Here is a 22,404-nt window from a genome sequence, read left to right as displayed (position 1 = left end):
AAGTATTGCATGCTTCCATATAATTCCTATATTTACACTGTATGAACTTCCCTTCGAAAAGACCTTCAACGTCGAATTGCAATGCAACAATGTTTCGAAAAAGCTTTCATATATAAGCATTCAGAATTGTTTTTCTAAAACACAATCTATGCACACAACATTGTGTTTTGCCGATCGTCTCCTTAATTAGAAGCTCACTCAAACTTAGTGGGAGGTATTAATCTTCTTATGTTTCCATGACGATATTTCCACTCGATTATTTGCTTAATTTTCAGTGTTTTACCCAAAATCTTTCCTTTGACTTTGAATATGAAAAACTTTCTAATTGTTTAGTATAGTAACAAAGTTTATTTTGTATGTCGATTGTCGACACACTCAATGGGTGTAAGTGCATGAGCTTTTGAATGTATAGGCGTTAGCCAGCAGTGCATATCTAATCTGTGCTAATTAACCACTAAGCACCATAGTATAATAATTCGACATTAGTAAGCGCTGGTTCGGCCTGAATGAACGACATACAGTTGAATACCAAAGTTTAGTTCGCTATATACTTCAACATTTATTAGCCGCAGAGAATATTCTTGACGAGTATCAAAATCCTTCAAGCAGAGGGCATTTAAATTTGCTATATGAGATCCGGCTTCAAGAAAAGCAAAGTTAAATCTGCTGTGGTATGAATGATGAATCTGCTGCTGTGGTTGATATAAAGACTAGTTTATTACGTTGTTAGCGAGTTGAAATTACGGATTTTTCATCGTTGAAATACCGCAAGGTAAATTCCAAGTGCTTTGATAAGTATATATATCTTCACTCATATACAAACACTTTAGGAATCAATATCAAACCATTTATACAACTCTACAGTCTCTACTATATATACAAAAGCGCAAATGCTAACAAACAACTGCTTATTACTGGAATATGTGGAAAACACAAGGAATTCAGACACGGCGCGAAATCGAATGCAAATAAACAAACTACGAGTATATGTTAAAAAACTCAAAACGGCATAGCATGCATACAGCAGTGACATTACGATTAGTATGTCCTCGTTTGTGGAACTCAAGAACATACACGGTGATCAGGAAATGGCATTTTTAGGTTTTATAGCGTGTGTTGCGCGGCGGATTTTATCACTGGTCACATAATATGAAGTATTAGGGTTGCATAACTTGCATTTCTGCATTTAACAATTAATAACATAATAATATTATGTGTTTTATTTATAATATAGCTACGGTATATTATTATTTTTATGAGCGAAATAAACATTGTATAAAAAATCTAACTGATAGCTCGGCTATTGATGTAATCTCAGTCAATCTTTTGCTGAATGTATACATGTTAAATTGAATTTAAAAACGTGTTTTTGTGCACAAAAAGCTGCTTTTTGCCAGTTAGACTTGTCTCAATTCTACGCTCTGCGAAGGAGAATTGAGATCCTGGGTATGAGTCTCAGGAAAAACCTCAGACGAGGAACAAATTTTGATTATCAAGGGCGGACTGGCAAGTGTGGCTTATCAGGCGATCGGCCAAATAGTAAGGTGAACATTTATTTGGCACATTTACTCTTTAATTACTTTTTTTACAGGTTCTTTTTCTTTTGTTCATGCATGGCTGGTTTTGGTTTAATTCTCAATATATTGGGTTTCATTTTGGTGTTGTGCCTCTGTCAAGGTATGAAACTACATTTGTGTTACTCGATTGACCTTTCTTATTATGACTTCAAGCGCGGGAAGCCCGTGTTTCAAGAAGTTTGATTGGCACCGCAAAACTGACGAGCCAATCACATTTCGTGTAACATAAGGCTTCCTCGTTTGACGTAATTATGAAAAAGATCTATTTCCATAAAATCGATATAAAGAAATAATTATAAACATGATAACAATATAAACCCCGACTTATCGACAAATATAGTACTGTCCAGAAATAACCTAACAAAAACCGCGGTTAACCTAGGTCGAACCTCGGTTTTATGGCCAAACTTCTAGATTAACGATTAGATTTTATTGCTTCAAAACGTTTTTAAGGAGCCCTGATCTACCATTATAGAGACCTTAAGGCATGTAGGATCTGGGAACGTAACGACGACACGGCTGAAACACTACTTCAAATAAAAGCTATGGTGACGAGTTTTGGCATAAAAAATATTTATTAATCGTCTGAATTTAATGAGATATATACAAGACGTGGAAAACATTAACATTCGTTTTACGTGAAAATCGGAGATCTGCAGTTGTAAACAAAACGCTAAAATCTTTCTATAGTAATACAAAATTGTAGAAATACCGCTACATCATGTTTGTGCCAGACTTGTTGGAACAGCCTTGTAACTAGTCTTTTGATTCAACAAGTGCCTTGATTCGTCACTTGACGGAGGGGCTTCCACAGTTGTCGTTTATATTGCAAGTAAGTATAGCTCAGGAACAAACTGTTCAAGGTACTATTTTTCAAATAAAAAACCAGACTTGTTTTGGAAGTGGAGTTCCCCTTTAAACCGATTAGTAGGAATACCAAGTATATAGGGACAGATATCTTTAATACTATAATATCTTCTACGCGATAATTCGCGTTTTCAAAAGAGATTCGTCAGGCAGAACAGAATATATGACTATTCACCTCCCCCCACCAACTAACACTTTAGCTTCGCCTCTGCTTGTATGGCATGCATGATATCCTTTATTTTTTATAGTAAAGTTAATCATGCGATGGCTGCGAGTACAATTTGGATTATAGTCGAGTGGTATTTGAAAATTCTGCCGGAGCGAGTCCACAATAGGGACCTTATGCATGTAGGACGGGAACACGACATCGGCAGCTATCAATACAATGCTTCATTGAAAAGAAATTAATTATTAAATACCTATCAGGGCGGATCTAGGGGTTGTCAAATGAGTCACGCGACTAAGTCAAAAAATACACAAGTCCAGGTCGAAATATTTAAACTTCAGTCAGCGAAAATAGTCATTCGATAAATTAACAGTCCAGTTAAAAATTATGAAGCTTCATGCAGTTGCTGGTCACTGACTTTTGAGCCCTCGGCAAATGAGTCATAATAGCGGATACCCGCTTGAATTTTGCCTCATCGACTTCTGATTCTAGGCATTTGATTGGCTTAGAATGAGTTTGACTCATCTTTGCGGGGGTCTGACTCATCTGCGCAATTTAAGCGTTTCCGATTGGCTGGTGGAGGGCTAATACTGGTGCTTTATTGGCTTGCCTTATCTTTGCGGGGGTCTGACTCATTCGCCAAATTTAAGCTTTCCCATTGGCTGGTGAAAGAAAAATATTGATTTCTTATTGGTATGCTTTATTACGAATTCGTATATTTATTTTACAAAATGGCATTTCATCGCAATGATTTAAGGTTCCTGCAAGGCCCAATACAGATCTTTGTTAGGATGTTCACGCTACAAATAGCGAATATGTCGAATAGCTTTCAGTTGTGGTCTTGTCGAGTAATATGGATAATTCCGTTACCTCGTGTGCTCATCAACATGAGAAATCTACTGAGATAAAGTAAAGATTCATGTCGATGTTCATATAAACAATACTCCTGTAAGTTCGTATAAACTATAGTTACAGAATTGGAGAAACAACTATTTCGAAAATTGTTACTGAGACAACCAATGCAATTTGGGAGGCTATGAAAGAAAAAGACTTTTTGCGTGTGCCAATGGACAGCCAAGAATGGCAGCAAATTTCAAATAGATTCGAAAAACGCTGGAATTTCCCTAATTGTTTAGGTTGTATCGACGGAAAGCATGTCATCATGCAAGCACCTGCTAAGAGTGGTTCTCTTTTTCTTAATTATAAAAAAACGTTTTCTATTGTACTTCTAGCAGTTTGCAATGCAAACTATCAATTTTTAATGGTCGATATCGGTGAAGCAGGCCGACAGAGCGACGGTGGAGTGTTTTCAAACAGCAATCTAGGACATTCTATTTTAAACAATCTTCTTCCAGTACCAAGACCAAGACGAATAGACAGCACGAACACTTTGTATCCTTATGTTTTTCTGGCAGACGATGCCTTTCCATTACGTCCGAACTTACTCAAACCCTACGCAAGTACAACTTTGGAGATTCGAAAGCTTGTAGCTAACTATCGCATATCAAGGGCAAGACGAATCATTGAGAATACTTTTGGAATACTAGCAGCAAGATTCAGAGTATTTAGACGACCAATCCATGCCAAGGTTGAGTCAGTAGTTTCAATAACCAAAGCTTGTGTGGCAATGCATAATTATCTGATGGCAAGTAAAAGTTTTGACAGCCAATACTGCCCTCATGGTTTTGTGGATTATGAAATCAATGGAGCCCCCAAGGAGGGGGAATGGAGAAATATGGTGATAGGTGGTACTGGTCTAGGTGAAATTACAAGAATTGGTTCGAATAATTACTCGGAAGAAGCTAAGGTGGTGAGAGACAATTTTTGTAAATATTTCAATTCAAGTGAAGGGGAAATCCCTTGGCAGTGGCAGGCTTATGCAGTAGAAGTAAATAGGAAATAAGATTACCAAAATTTATGTCTGTAATTTACAGTTACTTTTTCTGTGATTTTAAATTACACAAATTTAAATAACTTGTTTTCAAATTGGTTCCTTAGTGTTTGTAACAGTAACAAAGTAAAGTTGCTAACATTTAACACAAATAAAAAGTATATCTCATTGTTTTTAAGCAATCTGCAGTATCTTAATCATCCTCCATCTCTTGCAAAAGAAGTTGCTGAATTTTAATCTTCATTTCAAGGTTTTTCTTGGGTGGGAATTTTCTTAAAACATCAGTAATACTTTTGCAAAACAAATCATTAGAATCTTCACTATTTTTTTCAGCTTTTTTATCATTTATTGCATTTATTAAATACTGATCAACTGGATCAATCTCTTGTGACTTCTTTTTCTTATGAGGAACTATTGTCGCCAAGGGCTCTGAATCAATAGAGTTTTGATTCAAAAAAGCATTTTCACCGAGAGAGATCACTTCTGATGATGATGATGTTGAAGGGGATGGAGCTTGTTTGTTAACTGATGGGAGTACGACATTGCTTTCAGTAGTACGGTTACTTAAAATGTCATGAAGAAAAGACAGTTGATTATAGTATCTGCAACGAGGTGGTTTAGTGGCTCCAGAACCAGATCTATTAGTATCACATTCTCGATCCAAGCATTTCTTGTAACTGTCAGAGAGATTCTTCCATTTGTTTTTTGCATAATTTGCTGAAATAATAAGAATATCAGCCTTCATTTCCAATTCAAGGCTTGATTTTCCATGATTTAATGAGGCATATTTCCCAATTGTCTTTCGAAAACAGGTTTACAAATTGCCTAGAGCTAAAACTAAATCAAGTTTAGCGTCTATATTTTTTTTCTTGTCATCATATTATAGGAAATTTGCCCAGGTCTCTAAAGATATATGACATGCCTATGTAACCAAAAAAATTTCATAGAAATTTTCACTAAGACATGATCATGTGCTAAGCATTGTTTTTAGTAAAATAAGAATTTTGTTCTTTCTGTGTGGTATTTGGGTGAAATGATGCAAAACAAAATAATTTGAAAAACGTGAATTTTGAGAATCATTCAATGTACCATGATAGAGAATACTCACCATCACATTTAAGCTTTTTTGCTATATTTGTCCAAACTATTTTTTTCTTATCTGCTCTTTTATAATCAGGGCAATTTCTTAACCAGAGTATTGGCATGGACTGGACTTCATTTATAAGTAATTCATTGAAATCATTGTCAGAAAACGTTCTTTCTTGCGTTTCATTTTCGTTTGTTATTTCAACTTCCGTATCTCTTTCATGTAATGTTTGCTCCTGTGACGGGCTAGTTTCAATTCTTTGTTGCTGCGCTTCTAAAAATTGCTGCAGCAAAAGTGATGTGTCTTCGGACAGGAACATGTTGTTTGACGCCATGTTGGAATTGAGGTATTGCTTTGTCAGCAATTTGAACTTATGTAATTTGATTGGCTTCGCTATTTTTATTTCGCAAAGAAGTAGAAATGATTTCAACTTCCAGGCGAAACAAAGCGAAGCGAAAAATTTCGCAGAGAAACGTTCCAGGATAGTGTTGCGCATGCGTTGGTCAATTTCTCGCGAAATTTTTCGCATTTCGCACGTCGTGGAATTAGCCCTTAATGATTTCCAAACAGGATCACGAGTACAATTAAGTTAGCTGATTAATTAAACTAGGGTTTTAATAATTTCAGACAAAGCAAACGTGACATTGAATTGTTCCAGTCCCGTCATACTAAATGAAGGTGACAACTTCACCTGTCTGTGCAGTGGTGAAGGTGGAAACCCTCCTGCTAATGTTATCTGGTATAAAGATGGAGTCAAAATTAGTGATGCTGGAATAGAGAATCAAACGTTAAATATATGGAATGCTGATAGAACAGATAATGGAAATTACACGTGTGCAGCCACCAGCAGCTATCGTTATAACAATTTTAGAGATGAAGAATCTATCGAAGTAATAGTTTATTGTAAGTCGGCATGTTTTTTACTCAATAGGATGCATTGAAATACTGCAAACTTAAACAGTATACGTAATGCATATCAGAAAGTACATTGCAAACTTTAAATTTAGTTACCTTTGCGTGCCTCAAACTCCGCCAAACACGCGAAAGCATAATATGAGCTCAAATGACACAGCTTTCCTTTCATTCTATTAAGCTTTAAACTAACTCCTACACTACGCAATATTGACTCTCAGGTATAGATATGATTAGTAATTAGTGTTTTAATAAATTTCAGACAAACAAAACATAACATTGAATTGTTCCAGTCCCGTCATACTAAATGAAGGTGACAACTTCACCTGTCTGTGCAGTGGTGAAGGTGGAAACCCTCCTGCTAATGTTACCTGGTATAAAGATGGAGTCAAATTCAGTGATGCTGGAATAGAGAATCAAATGTTAAGTATCTGGAATGCTGATAGAACAGATAATGGAAATTATACGTGTGCAGCCAGCAGCTATCGTTATAAAAATTTTACAAATGAAGAATCTATCGAAGTAATAGTTTATTGTAAGTCGGCATGTTTTTTACTCAAGAGTGCATTAAAATACTGCAAACTTAAACAGTAATGCATATCACAAAGTACATAGAGCAAATTTTAAATATAGTTACCTTTGCGTGCCTCAAACTCCGCTAAACACGCGAAAGCATAATATGAGCTCAAATGACACAGCTTTCCTTTCATTCTATTAAGCTTTAAACTAACTCCTATACTAGGCAATATTGACTCTCAGGTATAGATATGGTTAGTAATTAGTGTTTTAATAAATTTCAGACAAACCAAACGTGACATTGAAATGTTCCAGTCCCGTCATACTATACGAAGGTGACAACTTCACCTGTCTATGTAGTGGTGAAGGTGGAAACCCTCCTGCTAATGTTACCTGGTACAAAGATGGAGTCAAAATTAGTGATTTTGGAATAGAGAAACAAACGTTGAATATCTGGAATGCTGACAGAACAGATAATGGAGATTACACGTGTGCAGCCAGAAGCAATCGTCACGAAAATTTTAGAGATGAAGAATCTATCGAAGTAATGGTTTATTGTAAGTCGGCATTTTTTTACTCAAGGGTGCATTGAAATACTGCAATCTAAACAGTAATGCATATCAGAAAGTATATAGCAAATTTTGAATTGAACACTAATAGTAAACCTACACAACGCAATATTGACTCTCAGGTATAGATATGATTAGTAATTAGTGTTTTAATAAATTTCAGACAAACCAAACGTGACATTGAATTGTTCCAGTCCCGTCATACTATACGAAGGTGACAACTTCACCTGTCTGTGTAAAGGTGAAGCCGTGAAGGTGGAAACCCTCCTGCTAATGTTACCTGGTATAAAGATGGAGTCAAAATTAGTGATTTCCGAATAGAAAAACAAACGTTAAATATCTGGAGTGCTGATAGAACAGACACTGCAAATTACACGTGTGCAGCCAGAAACTACTCTTACGGAAATTTTAAAGATGAAGAATCCATCAAAATAATCGTTTATTGTAAGTATAGACATGTTTGATACTCAAAGGTGAAGTTAAACACTGCATGCAAATTTAAAGAGTACAGAATATTTTGTAATTAGAATTAAAAGGCACAGCCAACCCAGTTACGCTTGTTTCTCAAACCCAAAGTGCTTCTTAGAGTTTGCTTTTTAGTTGTATCATTTCAGTAAAACCAAATGTGACAATAAATTGCTCCAGTTCTATAACCGTTAACGAAGGCGACGATGTCACGTGTGAATGTAAATGTGAAGATGGTAACCCTCCAGCAAATTGTACTTGGTTTAAAAATGGCACCCTCGCTGGTAAAGTGGGGAAGGAAGACAGCACGTTGAAGCGCCATAATGTAAAAAAGATTGACAGTGAAAATTACACGTGTGTAGGAGAGAGTCGCCCTACGGCACGCAATAAAAAGTCGATGACAATGACAGTTTATTGTAAGTTTTTAATATTTTGGATAAATATCGAAAGGAAATGCTTGACGATCGGGGTTTGGACTTGCTTTTGACTACAAGGACTTTCCTTCAGTTCCTTCGCTCAGGGGCGCCGGAATATCGATGATAACGGGGGCAGATATACATATATTCGTGTTTGCAGATCGTAAAAACAATCGATTTCAAAAGGAGTAAATAATGCAGAACACAAATATATAAATATATGCCCACGTTATTATCGATATTCCGGCGCCCCTGCCTTCGCTTTTGCTTGAGTTCCAAACTCATAGTTAAATTGTTCTGGAGGAATTGCCGGCCGTACACGATATGATACTTGTTTTTTATAAGATTAAAGCACCAACTAGTCCCTTTCCCGGTTTATATATTCTCATCAGTATGTTTTCTTTTCTTTTCGCAGATGTAACTATTGCGTTCTCTAATAATCCAGTTGTAATCGATGGATCTGTAAGCATAACGTGTACATCAAATGGTCCCCCCTTCCTGAATTGCAGCATATTACATAACGGTACTGAAGTTGCGAATAATATGACGTATACCATATCATCGGTGAACTGGACTCATTCTGGAGCATACAATTGCATTGCAATTAATAATTTGGGACAGCTTTCTGCTTCCAAATTTTTATATGTTAATAGTAAGTATAAAAATTTGGATTTTTTCGCAAACTCTAGCTATTACAGGGCAAATCATTTGCGCGCGTTAACACAAAAAGCCCTGTCTGGAATATCAAATTATGGAGCATAAAATCAGGGTCAGGTTGTTTGAAAATGTAGTTAACGTTACCCATAAGAAGTGCTTGCGTATACTGCCATACAGAAATAATACAGCCGGCCCCCAATTTAGTTTGGTGACTGTAGTTATAGGCGCTCTACAAGCAAGAGTGTTTTAATAAACAGTTTGTTTATTTAACGTTGGATATATACATGCATACATTGTATTCTGACGAACTCATCAATCATCTCGGTAAGCAAGTCATAGCCTCTGCAGGTTGAGATCAGTTAAATTAGACTACGTCTTCTAAAATTCCAGGGTCAATTGCAACAACGAACACGTTGCCAATACGGTCGTCAACAACGCGATCTGTGAAAGTGAACTCTATACTTAACACGATGGTAAACACCAATATGACGAACCCTACGTCCAGGCTGAAGACAAGTGATAGACCAGGTAACTAAATGTATGAAAAAAAATTCCTATAGATCTAGGTGCAAGGTGATAAAAGGTCAACAACCAAATAAAAGTAATTGCAATTATATAAAATCCCCTATACTAATCACACATTCCGCCGAATTTTCAGAAATTTGTTTGTTCAGAAAGCTTTTTTGGTTACTATGCAAACAAAGAGGAGGGTTTAAAACACTTTTGTTGCCATATCAAAAGGTGTAAGCCTGTTTGGAAACTGTTTTGCAATTTCGTTCAATATATGATATAATTCTATTATCATGTACGAACGTGCTGATATAAATATACTATTCGGATAACAATTCTTTGACATTATTGATTTGTATAAGAAAATTTTTCATTTAATTTTAGAGAAAACAGTCTCAAGAGAATGTAATTGCAGTGGCACCGAATGGCATGTGATTGTCATAACATTGGGTTCAGGAATGATCGTTGGAGTTCTTCTCACTGCATTTGCTTTATATTCTCATCGTAAGTGGTTTAGAAACAAAAAACCTAAACTAACTCCTGAAGCACAAGTAACTGCTGACGATCAAGCAACTTATCAAGAACTTGATCTTACAAAAATGAATCGAGAAAATAATTATCAGTCGTTGAGAGGAAATGCGGCAAGGAATTACGCTGTAAGCAACGAGGAGGCGGAGGAGGCCTGTTATGCTGAGTTGAACAAAATCAGAGATGCGGAGAACAACTATCAATCTTTAACGTAAACGGTATCAACAATCCAAATGACACGAAAACGTCGGAAAAGATTTTTCAACTAAAATTCTATTTCTCCATTCAAACAACGTAATATATCCCTTGAGATACACTTTATTTCGGTTCGAAATTTTGGTCAGAGCTGTAGTTCTCGTAAGTAAACATAATTACAAATTTTAGACAAGTTTCATAAATTAGAATAATAAAGCCCTTCTTTATAAGTTGAATTTTTCGCGCGAACATATAAAAGAACATGTAAATTTAAATATTGCAATCCATGTTAATTTTGTAAAGTGAAAATATTGGTAATGAAGATAATTTGTGGGTAAAAAGAATTACTGTCATCGTGTATAAGAATGCTTAATGAATCCTAAAGAGAGGTTTATCATCTCATTATCTACTGTTTGAATTGCATTCGACGCTACCAAAATGCGACGTATGAACTGGGCCTTAAACATTTACACACTTTTGGGTCCCAAAAGGGTGCTTAGGCATTTAAACTCTAACATTTATTCACATTCACACGTTTCCACAATAGATTACAAATATATTTACAATAGTTATAAGTTGAAATAAAACTAAGGAGAAGTTAATATATAAAGGTGTTAATCGTGCGCAGTGGCCAAAGTAGCTACATGCTTTCGAGTTGGTCACTGCCTACATTTAATTACTATTTAAAGTCTTTTTAACAATTCAAGTCTTTCGGGATAATTTAAATAGTTTTTGGGACACCCTGTATACTGCATGTACATACAGTATAATTATCATATTTTCCTTATAATGAGGCATTCAAGATGGTTATCTATGGTTTTGAATTCGGCACACATGAAGTGATGCAATACGACGCATGAAACGGTCTTTAGAGTCCAAACGAGAACAGGAAACAAATGGTCAGACAAAAGGTGAAAACAAAGGGAACAAAGAGCTACGCATGACTGTGTTTTTGTTTACCATATCAAATCCGACCACCTTGAACATGAAATAAATTAACTCAGTTTGTCGAAGCTGCGCTGCTGCAGAGAAGCACCATGTTTTATATGCAAACAATTTGGTATATGGCGGTTCAATAAAGAACCTACTTTGCTTGACAGTATTGTGTACTAAAGGCATATACTAAAGGCTTGCGGTAAATACAACATAGGAAAAGACTACCTAGTTTTGCTGGTAAGTGAAGACGGTAACTATACCGACAATATAATCTTTTATATTTGCAGTTCTTTGTATTATCACTCACTTTGATAATATTGGCTCAATCAATACGGACTTGAACCAGCGGCCGCAGGGCAGCGACAAGGGCCTAGTATAGGACAATGCATGTCAGTGAGATTTAAAAAGGTATAAAAATGAATATCTGTAGAAGTTTTTCGGGAGTTTTACGTGAAACGGACAACGTATTTATATTCAATATGGCGGATGCCGGGTGATTTCGTTCGAATATGGTTTCCTTCTGTGTGATGGCGCTCGCATGAGACATTGTTTCGTGGCCTCGCAATTTGGACTGAGGTATAAATACACAATTAATATACTTTTCTACTAGTGTAGTTGCATACACAAATTGCCCAATTACATGAAATGTTTAACAAATAGATAAAGATACACGGATGACGTCTTTGTGATAAGAACAAATTAAAAGCGACCATGCACTCGCGTGCACTTATATAATAAAATCGAGAAAATTCCGAAATTAAACAGGCAAATAGTTTCCCCAACACTTGGAAAATTCTCAAAGTAGAAATTTTGCAGATATCACGCGTACGTGATCTGGGATTGACGATATGCTATTGACTCGCTTAAGACACGTGCTAAAATGTGATTGGCTGACAAAATAAAACAAGAGATTACTGATCAAATTCGTTAAAATTTTCTGTGAGGTCATTCCGTGAGTCTGTCCTCTTATAAATGATTGCTCTCGACCAATGAAAATGTTTGAATTCTTAACGTTATTATATAAGATATGATAGCGCTCGCCTTAAAAACAACCCATAAATATGTCACCGAGTGCTAAATTGCATAAGGCATCAACTGCTTTTTAATATAATTTTTTTTGCTGGTTTGGTTGTTTCACTCTGGCATTTTGTTTAAATTCCGTCCACCGAAGCCAACAACAAAACGACTAAGGGAATCCATTTTAAAAGCGCTATTATTCATGTTATTTGTCCTATAGAAGAGTAGCAAACCGAACTCAGAATAATCCTTTCAAGAAAATGAGTCCAATAAAGAGAAAATGATTTCCTGAACTTTATTTCTGTTATTATTTAGTATTTTTTGTTGCATGAGAAAGGTATTTAAAATTTAACAAGCCTTTGGCTTTGCATAAATGAATCAAGCAGAATGTTAACGTTTGCCCAATCACCACCTTCGTTATATTAATGTTCGATTCGAAATATATCATTAATAGATAATCAGGCTTCGAAATATATTCTTAAGATAATCGAGATGAATAAATACAGCCTCTAAGCCGTAAGTCTATGTTACAAATAAGCAATAGAAGTGCGTGAAAAATTTGAACAATAGCAGCAGATTCAAATAGCCATGTTATTAACAAGTCCGCTCTTGTCCCCGTATGCTTGAGGTTGGCCGTAGCCATAAGCAGGCGGCATTCCTCCTGGGTAACCATGTTGGGAAGATGACGATTGGTTGCTGAACAAACTGTAGCGCCCGTGGGTTGCATTGGAGCGCCAGCTGTGACAACAATTGGATCCTGCAAAGGTCATATACGTACATGGCTGGTCAGATAATCCAAGAATTGTGATATTATACAGTAGCCGATATTATTATTGGGCAACATATGATCCCAAATCTAAAATCGCCCAAATGTTTACCACATCAGTAACATATATATATATAGAGAGGTCAGTATTAACCGCATGTATAGCTATCAGTTTTTTCAAAGTTTTCTAAATATAACGATGAATGGATTTCAGGTGTTGCTTGAGTGCGCATGCGCGCGTGCGTATATATGTAAAAAAGAGAAAAAAATCCGATATACTGACCACAGGAGCACAGCAGGTTCCCAGGCAACCGAAAATTGATGCGGTTAAGCTGTTGATAGTAAGAATGATGAATACAACAAGACAAACGATGATTATGGCATGAACCGTATCAAGATCATCGCATTTCATATTCCCTGTAGAAAGTAAAAAGAGCGATTTATAGTCAAATTACTAATATTTCATAAATGTCTATTTTCAAATGGTAAAAACTTTATCGGCTCTTGCCGCCTGCCAGATGCAAAATCCCTTTTCTCTTTCTATCAGACTTTAGATCTACAACTCTTCTATGATTTAAAACGTCATTTCCTTACACGATTCACTGTCTGTCTCACCAGGACTTTTATTGTATATACAAGTGCAGGTATTCCCAGCAGTTGAACAGTTATTGTAATTGAGGACTTCATTTAACAGAACAGTAAAAATGACCAGTGTTATCGAACCGCCCAGAGAAACAATCACTGCGAGGATATTGAAGAACAAGGCGAAGCCCATCTAAAATTCAAATAAGTAAAACGTTTTATCATTATAATTGATAAAAAATAAACCAGGAATCTTGGGAGTTGCTATGGCATAGCTCGAAAATTAATTATTACACGATGGTATTGTGTAAACCGCTATTCTTATACACAAATACAGGTGTATGTAAAATCACTGATATTTGCTAAGACATGGTGACGCATTTAATTCAATTTTATGACTGTAATCTGGTTGCGAAATAAGCACAATTTGGTTGTGTGGAGATGGTGTGAAAACATTTCATTGTCTCAACATGCACAAGCCTCTGAAAACATGAAAAAGATGGATCTGAAAGGCTTCTAGCTGAGTTCCTACAGTACAATTATAATAACGCTTGTTTGCTTTAAAACTAAAAACCATGCACTATCCGGTGGATAGCGCTATCCGCGGCTTTCATACAACCGGCCCCTGGTTATTATCTGCTGCATGCATTCATGTTAAGCAAAAATTATATACAATTTCCCCTCACCACAACACCGTTTTTAGTTGCTCCTGCTACAATAGTGAGTATCCCTGGAACAGCGTACTAAAAATACGAGAATATTTCACATTAATTTATACACCACAGGGAGCGGTTGTTCAAAAGACGTTTGACTTAAACGGTGGATAACCGGTGGATAACCGCCGGCAATACTATTTCACAATAATACAAATATCGAAAAAAAATTCGGGCAAAAAAATCCGAAAAACTGATCCCTTGGTCCAATTTTATCTCAGGAATCGATTTATGGGGTCAAATTTACCCTAGGGGGAGGGCGTCATGGAGTTTTGTCGCCTTCTCTAACCGCATGACAACATTCCGAGCACGCAGTAAGCACGCGCTTAGCAACAATTATCGCTGAGAACTTATAAAATGCTATTTCTCCGATTCTTTTGCACATCCTACCCTAAAAATTACTCAGAATTATAACAGAATGATAATATGTAAAATGCAAACGTCTTAAAGACAACAGAGAACAAAAAAACCGAGAAAATACGGAATTTCTAAAGTATATTTGCTATGGGTTGCTATGGGTGAGTAATTTGAGATAACAAAGCAAACTATTATTTTGTCTCATGTTTCGACTTATAATACAAGTGCAGCTTATCACTATATGCTAGTTTGAGTTTACGATTTATATAGTCTTTTCAAGCTACATTTATTATATTTTATTATTATTATATACATAAAATACTCCCAATAGGGCTTTTCAGTATGTACTAACAAGGCTAAAAATAGGTATATTTCTATCTACAATTACGTTATTGACTATGCTATGTTTATAAAATATGTTTACAATTAAGAGAAATCCTAGTTATATAGTTATACTAAGATTTTAATACTTTAACTAAGATAGGTTTCCGTTAACGTTATTTGTTAACATATTTTTCTTTAAGTGCTTCTTAAATGTTTTAAAAGGTAGTTTTTTAAAATCTTTATCTAAAATGTTCCAGATTTTTATTGCTCTATAGCAAAAACTTCTTTGACCTGATGTTGTTTTGCATGGGGGAATGTCAAGGTCGTCTTTATTCCGGGTGTTCTTGTTGTGAACTGCATTTCGTTTTAAAAACTGGTCACATAAGTACGGCGGTGCAAGTTCGTTCATGCATTTATAAGCCATTAGTGTATCTCTGTACTGTAAATGTTCCTTGACTGGGAGCCAACCGATCGCCTGTAGTACTGGTGTTATGTGGTCGTATTTCCTTGTATTTGTTATGATCCTACAAGCAAAATTTTGTACTTTTTCGAGTTTTTTTATGTTTGTTGCCGATGTATTCGACCACACCGTAGAGCAGTAATACAATCTGCTCATCACTAGGGCATTGACAATCGTGTGGAGGGTTTCGCTATCGAAGCTGTCCTTTACTCTATTTATTTGGTACAGTTTTGCCATTGAAGATGATATGACGTGTCGTATATGATGATCATAACTTAAATAACTGTCCATGAATAGCCCTAGGTCTTTGGCGTAAGAGGAAGGTGTGATCTCTTTTCCTAGGAACGAGATAACCAGTCCTTCAGTAAGGTTTCCGATTAACTGTCGAGTGCCTATTAGCATTAATTTTGTCTTTTCAGGGTTAATTAACAGCTTATTTGCGAAACACCATGTTGCAATCCTCTTAAGATCCTCTTCTATGTTACTTTTTGCATCGATTATATTCGTGATTGGAAAGGACATGAATATTTTCGAATCATCCACAAATGATTCTAACTTAGCTGTTTTTGGTGCTGTTGGAAGGTCGTTTATATAGATGCAAAATAACAGAGGTGACAATATTGCCCCTTGTGGGACGCCATGAGTGATTGAAAGAGTTTCTGATACTGAGAGCCAATGCGTACGTATTGCTTTCTGTCTGAAAGGTAGCTTCTAAACCAATTTAGAGCCTTACGAGATACTCCAATATTGCTTAGTTTTTGAAGCAATATTGTGTGGTCGATGCTATCGAAGGCTTTGGACAGATCTAACAGAATAAGGGCAGATAGCTCTTTGTTATCCATTGCGTTCAGGAAAAAATCGTTTACTAATATATTGAGGGTTTCCGTTGAATGGTACTTTCTGTTTCCACTCTGGTGTGCCGTAAGGTGGCCGGTCCGGTTTAAAAAACTCGTGAATTGATTTAAGGCCGCTTTCTCACATACCTTCGAGATTACATTGAGCATTGAGAGGGGACGGTTGTTGGAGGCTATTTCGTGATCCCCTTCTTTTAATATTGGTATGATTTCTGCTATTTTCCAGGCTTCTGGAAACGTATTAGTTGTAAATGAACTGTTGATGATATCCGTCAGGGGGCCTAAGATTACTTGGAGGCAGTCTTTAATAGTTCTCATACTGATTTTGTCGGGACCTGGTGATTTATTTGATGGCATAGATGTTAGTATGCGTTCAATTTCCGCACAGGTAACAGGTATGAAGTGGAATGACTCTTCGATCGGACATTGTAGGTTCTTGATTTCACAGGCAGACATGGAAGATATATTGATGTTATTATCTAAGGCCAGTTGCGTAGCTGTTTCGGCGGCTGTTATCCCTACTGACTGGAAAAAACTGTTAAAATCGTTGGCAACCTCTTCCTGGTTTTTGCTGTATATTGGGGTTGTTTTGTCTCTAGACGGAATGCGGCTATGAATTACTTTCCAAAGTGACCCAGGTTTGTCTTTATGTGTATTAACTTCAGTGCGGACGTAGTCTTTCTCTGCGACTTTTAAGGTGGATTTGATTGATTTTTGGACTGTTTTAAAGTTCTTCCAGTCCTCCATTTCTCGTGTCTGTTTGTATCGACGATGTAGCTGGTCTCTGTAGATCATTTGTTTTTTGATGTCAGCAGTAACAAATGGACAGGATCGACGTCGAATCTTGACCTCTTTAATTGGAGCATGGACAGCCAAAGTAGTAGAGAGGACATCATTAAGTTTTCTGAGTTTTGAATTGACATTGGAATCGAAAAAGATAGAAATGAGTTCTTGTGATCTTGTACCAAGATGGGTAATGAACTTTGAACTATCATAGCTTTTATAGCTTCGCGTCAGGATGCTCTGTACTGATGGCTTAGGAAGTTTCATGTTTAACGCGGTGTATACTGGTAGGTGGTCGCTTATGAGTGTGTCCATAACACCACTTTGATGGACAAGGTTGGGTGATGAAGTTATGATTACGTCGATTAGTGATTCACAAGTGTTTGTGATCCTGGTTGGTGAAGTGATCAATTGCTTTAAGTTCATCTCGTACATGAAGTTTTCCAATGCTGTGGTCTCAGCGGTGACCTTCATGGTGTTGCAATTGAGGTCTCCCAAAATAAATATGGGTTTGTCCTGCATGGCGGCTTGCATATAACTTGCTTTTAGGTTGTTTTCTAGGCAGGACGGCGGGCAGTCTGGTGGTCTATATGATACACAGAGCAGGATAGATCTTAACTTTTTAGTCTGAAGTTTGAGCCAAAGCTGCTGGAAGTAATCGGTGGAAACTGATGATATTTCCTTCAGTACGGTGACCTTAATATCACTCCGAATGTACGCAGCTACCCCTCCTCCTCTTTTGTGGAGGCGGTCTTGGCGATAAATTTTATAGCCCTCCAAGTTGATCTCGGCATTTGGTATGGTTGTGTTTAACCAAGTCTCTGATAATGTTATTGCCTCAATCCTTGTCTTTGAAACAAATTCGGCGAATTGGATCCAATGGGAGGTATTTCGTAGAGACCTTATATTTAAGTGTACCAGACGGAAATGGGGGGACTTTGAAATGTTATAATTTTGCGGAGTGTCCCGTTCTATACTAAGGTCTTTCAGGGTCGAGTGTTCATTCCAAGACCTGCCTTCAGTGGTAGGAATGTCGATCATATTGGGATTTCGTAAAAGCTTGTTTTGCTTGGTATTTCGTTTGTTAATTAATTTAACATTGTGATTCGTAATCCTCACAGGTATCGGATAGACTTTATCAGGATTTCGTGAGGGATCGACGTGGCATGCATCGTTATCTAGACCCATGTTCCATTCTGGTCTACAGTACGATTGATGGGTTGGTAGGCTTGGCGGAAGTATTGTTTGTAAATGGGTGATTGGGGACGTTGGCTCAGAGTTGACTGCTGTGGGTGGTGTACATGGAAAGGCGGGAATTGGTTCTGGCCCAATGACTGGTAGGTAAGTGGTTTGTTTAGGCAATGTGATTGGTACGATGGTAACTTCCTTAGGTGTTTTACCTGATATGGTGGTGGGCTGTTTACACGTGTCCGATATTTGGCCGGTGTATGGTTTGTCAATCTCCGGTGAAAAGGAGGCCTGTTTCTGCGATCAGATTTCCGGCGGTTAGCGCTGTTATTAGTGTTGGCTTTTGGTGGGAAAGTCCGCCGGTTGTCCTGTCTACTCGAGCCAAAGGAGGACTTTTGGGATTTTGGGTTTTTTGTAGAAATGTGGGGCCGATTGGTTTGAGTGTAGTTACTGGATACTTTGGTTTCTTTTGGATATGTGTTCTTATGTATATCTCTGTGTTTCGCTTTATATGAACGTAGCTGTTCGTTCAGATGGTAGTGGGTGTATTCTTTGCTTTGTTGTTGTCTATATGACCTGATTTGCATCTTTTGATCTTTAATCGCTCGAGTATTGCCTTTGTTTTTATATGAAAGAGGGGTGGGTTCTTTGTGCATATGGTCGTTATCATTAGCCTGTTTGACATTTGGATTTGTGGGGGCGGTAATTGCCGGATTTTCCTCGGCCTCGTTAGGCTTGCAAGTTGAGGGTATCGTATCTTCGAGTAATATGATGTTAGGAATTTGATCTTTATCCGGATTTAGCTGTCGTTCGCCTGTTCCTTTATTGACCATACGTTTGATTTCAATTAGGTCTCTTTCCATCTGTTTTATTTTTCCTGTTTCCTTTGAGAATTCTTGCATTTGCAATTCAAATTTGTTAATGTTGTGGCCAGGGAATGAACGACCTTCTTGTACGTTTGCTAAAGATTGTAGGGCATCGGTTTTTGATTGTAATATCTCGATATCGAGTCTAATACCGTCGAGATCAGTTGTGATTTGAGTACATGAACACTGATCAGAAAGTTTTTTGGGTGGCTCGCTACTTGCTCCGCTCTCGTCATTCAAGCGTGGTAGGCCAAGGCCAAGCGTTGCTTCGCCCATTAGGATGTTACAAAACTGCTTTTTGATTCTATTGGCTTCTCTGCCACTGAGTTGGAGCTTCTTCTGTTTTCTCCACCACATTATTGTCGTTTGGCCATTGCTGTAGGATTTTCGCTCGTCTCCCGGTGATTTCCAAGTACCGTTAAGATCAATATTCAAATCTACAAATCGTTTGAGAGATTCGAAATCTCCTGACCAGGAGAGTTTCAAGTGGGAGTTTAGTTCACCACAAATGACGTTGTTATCGTTGTTTGATTGTGTAGAATCGATATCTCCATCCGATGGTTGGGAATTACTGTTGGCATTCGAGTTAATCGAAGAGCGCAAAATCTCCTGGCACTCCGCCATGTCGTGTCAAGCTCTATCGTTTGGTGGTATTTTGGGGTCTTTGGCCCAAATACTTGCCGAGATATTTAGTTTTCCTTCTTCCCGACAATATTGTCGGGTTTAACTCGACAATATTAAATACGTACGACATTTAACTTTGCCAGAAAGAAACGCCGGCAGTCCAAATTGCCCTCGCGCCTTCTGTACTAGAAACACAAAAGGTTTAGCCAAGAAGAAATAGAAAATGTTGAGTTTGTGGTTGTAATTCGTTGTTTATTAATTTCTACAGAAATCCCGGATATGCTTTTAAGTAATCTTCCAGTTCCACAATGTGATAAACAAATTGATTTGTACGAGATTAATTTTAACGATCGAATACCACAGAAAAAGCAGTTAAAGGCATTAATTCATCAAACAGAAAAGATAAGAACTTAAATTCAAGTTTTGAAGGAAAAAGTTTTCTATATTCACTTGAAGTTCGTAGCGTAGTGAAATTAACAAAATTCCGTCGTTGAATCGGAATCACACAAGCCTTTTCAACGCGTCTTCCCTAGCCGCGTCAGTCATGAATCGTAAATTCCCTATTACTCGGGCTGTGGTTTATGAATAAGGATGGTAAATTTATACTTGGCAGCTAAAATATTTACGTAGGGACGGTTTGATTGCCAAATCTGCAAGGTCACCAATAGTGTGATGTTATACTGGTGTGTATTTATGCTCTACAACGTGTAAGTGGGTACATACGTAATACGTAAGAAACAAAAAGGGCACCTTCGATTTTAAAATAGTCTTCACAGCTACATTAGCTTCTCCAGAAAGGCATTTTTCATCGCAAAAGGGGCACTTTTGGTCCCATGAAAAATTTTTGTGGGGACGTGCCATTTGTGACCCCTACCTCCGTTCCTATAATTATATACATCCCTGTTTAAAATAATAAGAATTGAAACTATATACGCAACGCGTTGTTTGAATTTTTTCGAATCAATGGAATGTGTTTGGCTCAATCAATGTCCATATTTTAACATATCTGTCTGAACACGCCAAGAAAAGCTTAATTCGTCTTAGTTGTGTTGTTTTATTAAATACAATGACAATCTAAAAATTTCAAAGAAAAGAGTGACGTTTGAATAACTTTCGCTCGAGAAAACGCTTATTTTTTCTATACACTGGCTGATGGTTATTTAATGAAATTCCACGCTGTATTCTGTATAGGAATTAATTAATCATCGTAGCTTTAAGGTTTTCGCGTCAACACGTACTTCCAGACAGATCTTGTCATCCTGACACTATTTGGTGAACAAATTCGTTCTTGTGCGTTAACTGTATGCGGTTGTCAAATACTTACATAAACAGACCACAGACCGGCTGAGGCGGCTACAGGGCCAGACAACTTGCTCGCTAAAATTGCGCCACAGATCACAGTGATGAGAGCAAAACCCAGCAATATACAACCAGTGACTATCGAGCCAACAGCGGTACTTCTTGACATTGCCATGTTGAAAAACTTTGCGCGAAAATCCAGGCGTATATGATTAATATATTATCAGCGAGTTAACGTCCTGCTTCGCTCTTGATGCGTCCTTGTTCCGCGAAATTCACAGCTGGATATAAACGTGCTGGTGCACGAATTTACCGCATGATGGAAATATACAGTAGGAGGCAAAAGTTTGAGTCCAGTCGTTGTAGCATTCCAGTATTAAATCCTGGCAGCGTATTCGAGTAAAGACATGCGTGCTAGTGTTTCAGTACTGTAAACTATATTAATTGCACACTGTTTTGGTCCTAATGATCTAAATTATAACAAAATAAAGTTCTCATTCCTTTACACTGCCCAAGATGGGTGGGAGAAAGGGCATAGTGATGGTGCACAAAGACAAATAGTTGCATTAAGTATTGAAGGATTCTTTCCTCGTAAGATCGCAGAAAAAGTGAAATTAAAAAGGTGGTATGCAACTAACCTTGGAGAGGTTCGAAGAAACTAAATCCTACTCAAGCAAACTTTTAGCTGCTTTGGTCATGCTCGGTTTGGCAATATTGAAAGATTTAATAGGATCCTAATTAAAGAAAAGTATCATCCAATTCTTCAAGGACATGGAATTTCATCTGGCACAAAGATGATCGCACGTCTAACTACATGATAATCACCCTAAGCACAAGCAGATCTTCTATGTGCCAGAAATCTTTTAGAAGCAAACTCATTCTGGTGATCTCGTTGTCATGGCTTTCCACCTCATATTCCAGATCTAAAACCTATGGAGCACTTGTAGAACCGTTTTAACCGGAAGAGGGCGAGGCACAGACCCGCCAGCCAGGCTGACTTGAGGCAAGTGGTCAACGAATGCTGGCAAGGTATTGAACGTGTGACATTAAAAAACCTATGGAATCTATGCGAGCAAGAATAAAGGTCATTTCAAGAGCAAAAAGAGGGAACTAAGCAATGACATGTAAATGCATGTTTGCACATTAAAATACGTAAAAATGAATATCATAACATCTCATAGCTGTTGTAAAGCATGTATTTTTCTGTTTACTTATTTACTTTTTTCTAGTTCACTTATCGGTAAAGTTTTCTGTAGAATATTAATATATGCTGCTAAAA

The 22,404-nt window shown here is 37.2% G+C and overlaps 2 protein-coding genes across 2 annotated transcripts; one reads left to right on the top strand and one right to left on the bottom strand.

Annotated features, from left to right (window-relative positions):
• Positions 1 to 4,345: 4,345 nt before the first annotated feature.
• On the top strand, positions 4,346 to 10,376 carry LOC114522806 (hemicentin-1-like). The gene is made up of 8 exons (XM_028543554.1): positions 4,346 to 4,370; positions 6,216 to 6,491; positions 6,763 to 6,927; positions 7,301 to 7,573; positions 7,749 to 7,868; positions 8,200 to 8,391; positions 9,514 to 9,651; positions 10,018 to 10,376. The coding sequence occupies exons 1-8, from the start codon at positions 4,346 to 4,348 to the stop codon at positions 10,374 to 10,376; spliced, it is 1,548 nt and encodes a 515-aa protein (XP_028399355.1).
• Positions 10,377 to 12,756: 2,380 nt separating this feature from the next.
• Positions 12,757 to 21,419, bottom strand: LOC114522805. The gene is made up of 5 exons (XM_028543553.1): positions 21,151 to 21,419; positions 14,344 to 14,400; positions 13,670 to 13,850; positions 13,359 to 13,492; positions 12,757 to 12,831 (listed from the first exon to the last, which is right to left on the bottom strand). The coding sequence occupies exons 1-5, from the start codon at positions 21,298 to 21,300 to the stop codon at positions 12,757 to 12,759; spliced, it is 597 nt and encodes a 198-aa protein (XP_028399354.1). The 5' UTR covers positions 21,301 to 21,419.
• Between the last annotated feature and the right edge of the window lie 985 nt (positions 21,420 to 22,404).

This window comes from Dendronephthya gigantea, unplaced genomic scaffold (genome assembly GCF_004324835.1).
Source record: "Dendronephthya gigantea isolate DGI-Jeju-01 unplaced genomic scaffold, DenGig_1.0 000024F, whole genome shotgun sequence".
Taxonomy (NCBI): domain Eukaryota; kingdom Metazoa; phylum Cnidaria; class Anthozoa; order Malacalcyonacea; family Nephtheidae; genus Dendronephthya; species Dendronephthya gigantea.
The sequence above is the reverse complement of the archived record's forward strand: the minus strand, read 5'-3'. Positions and strand labels throughout refer to the sequence as shown.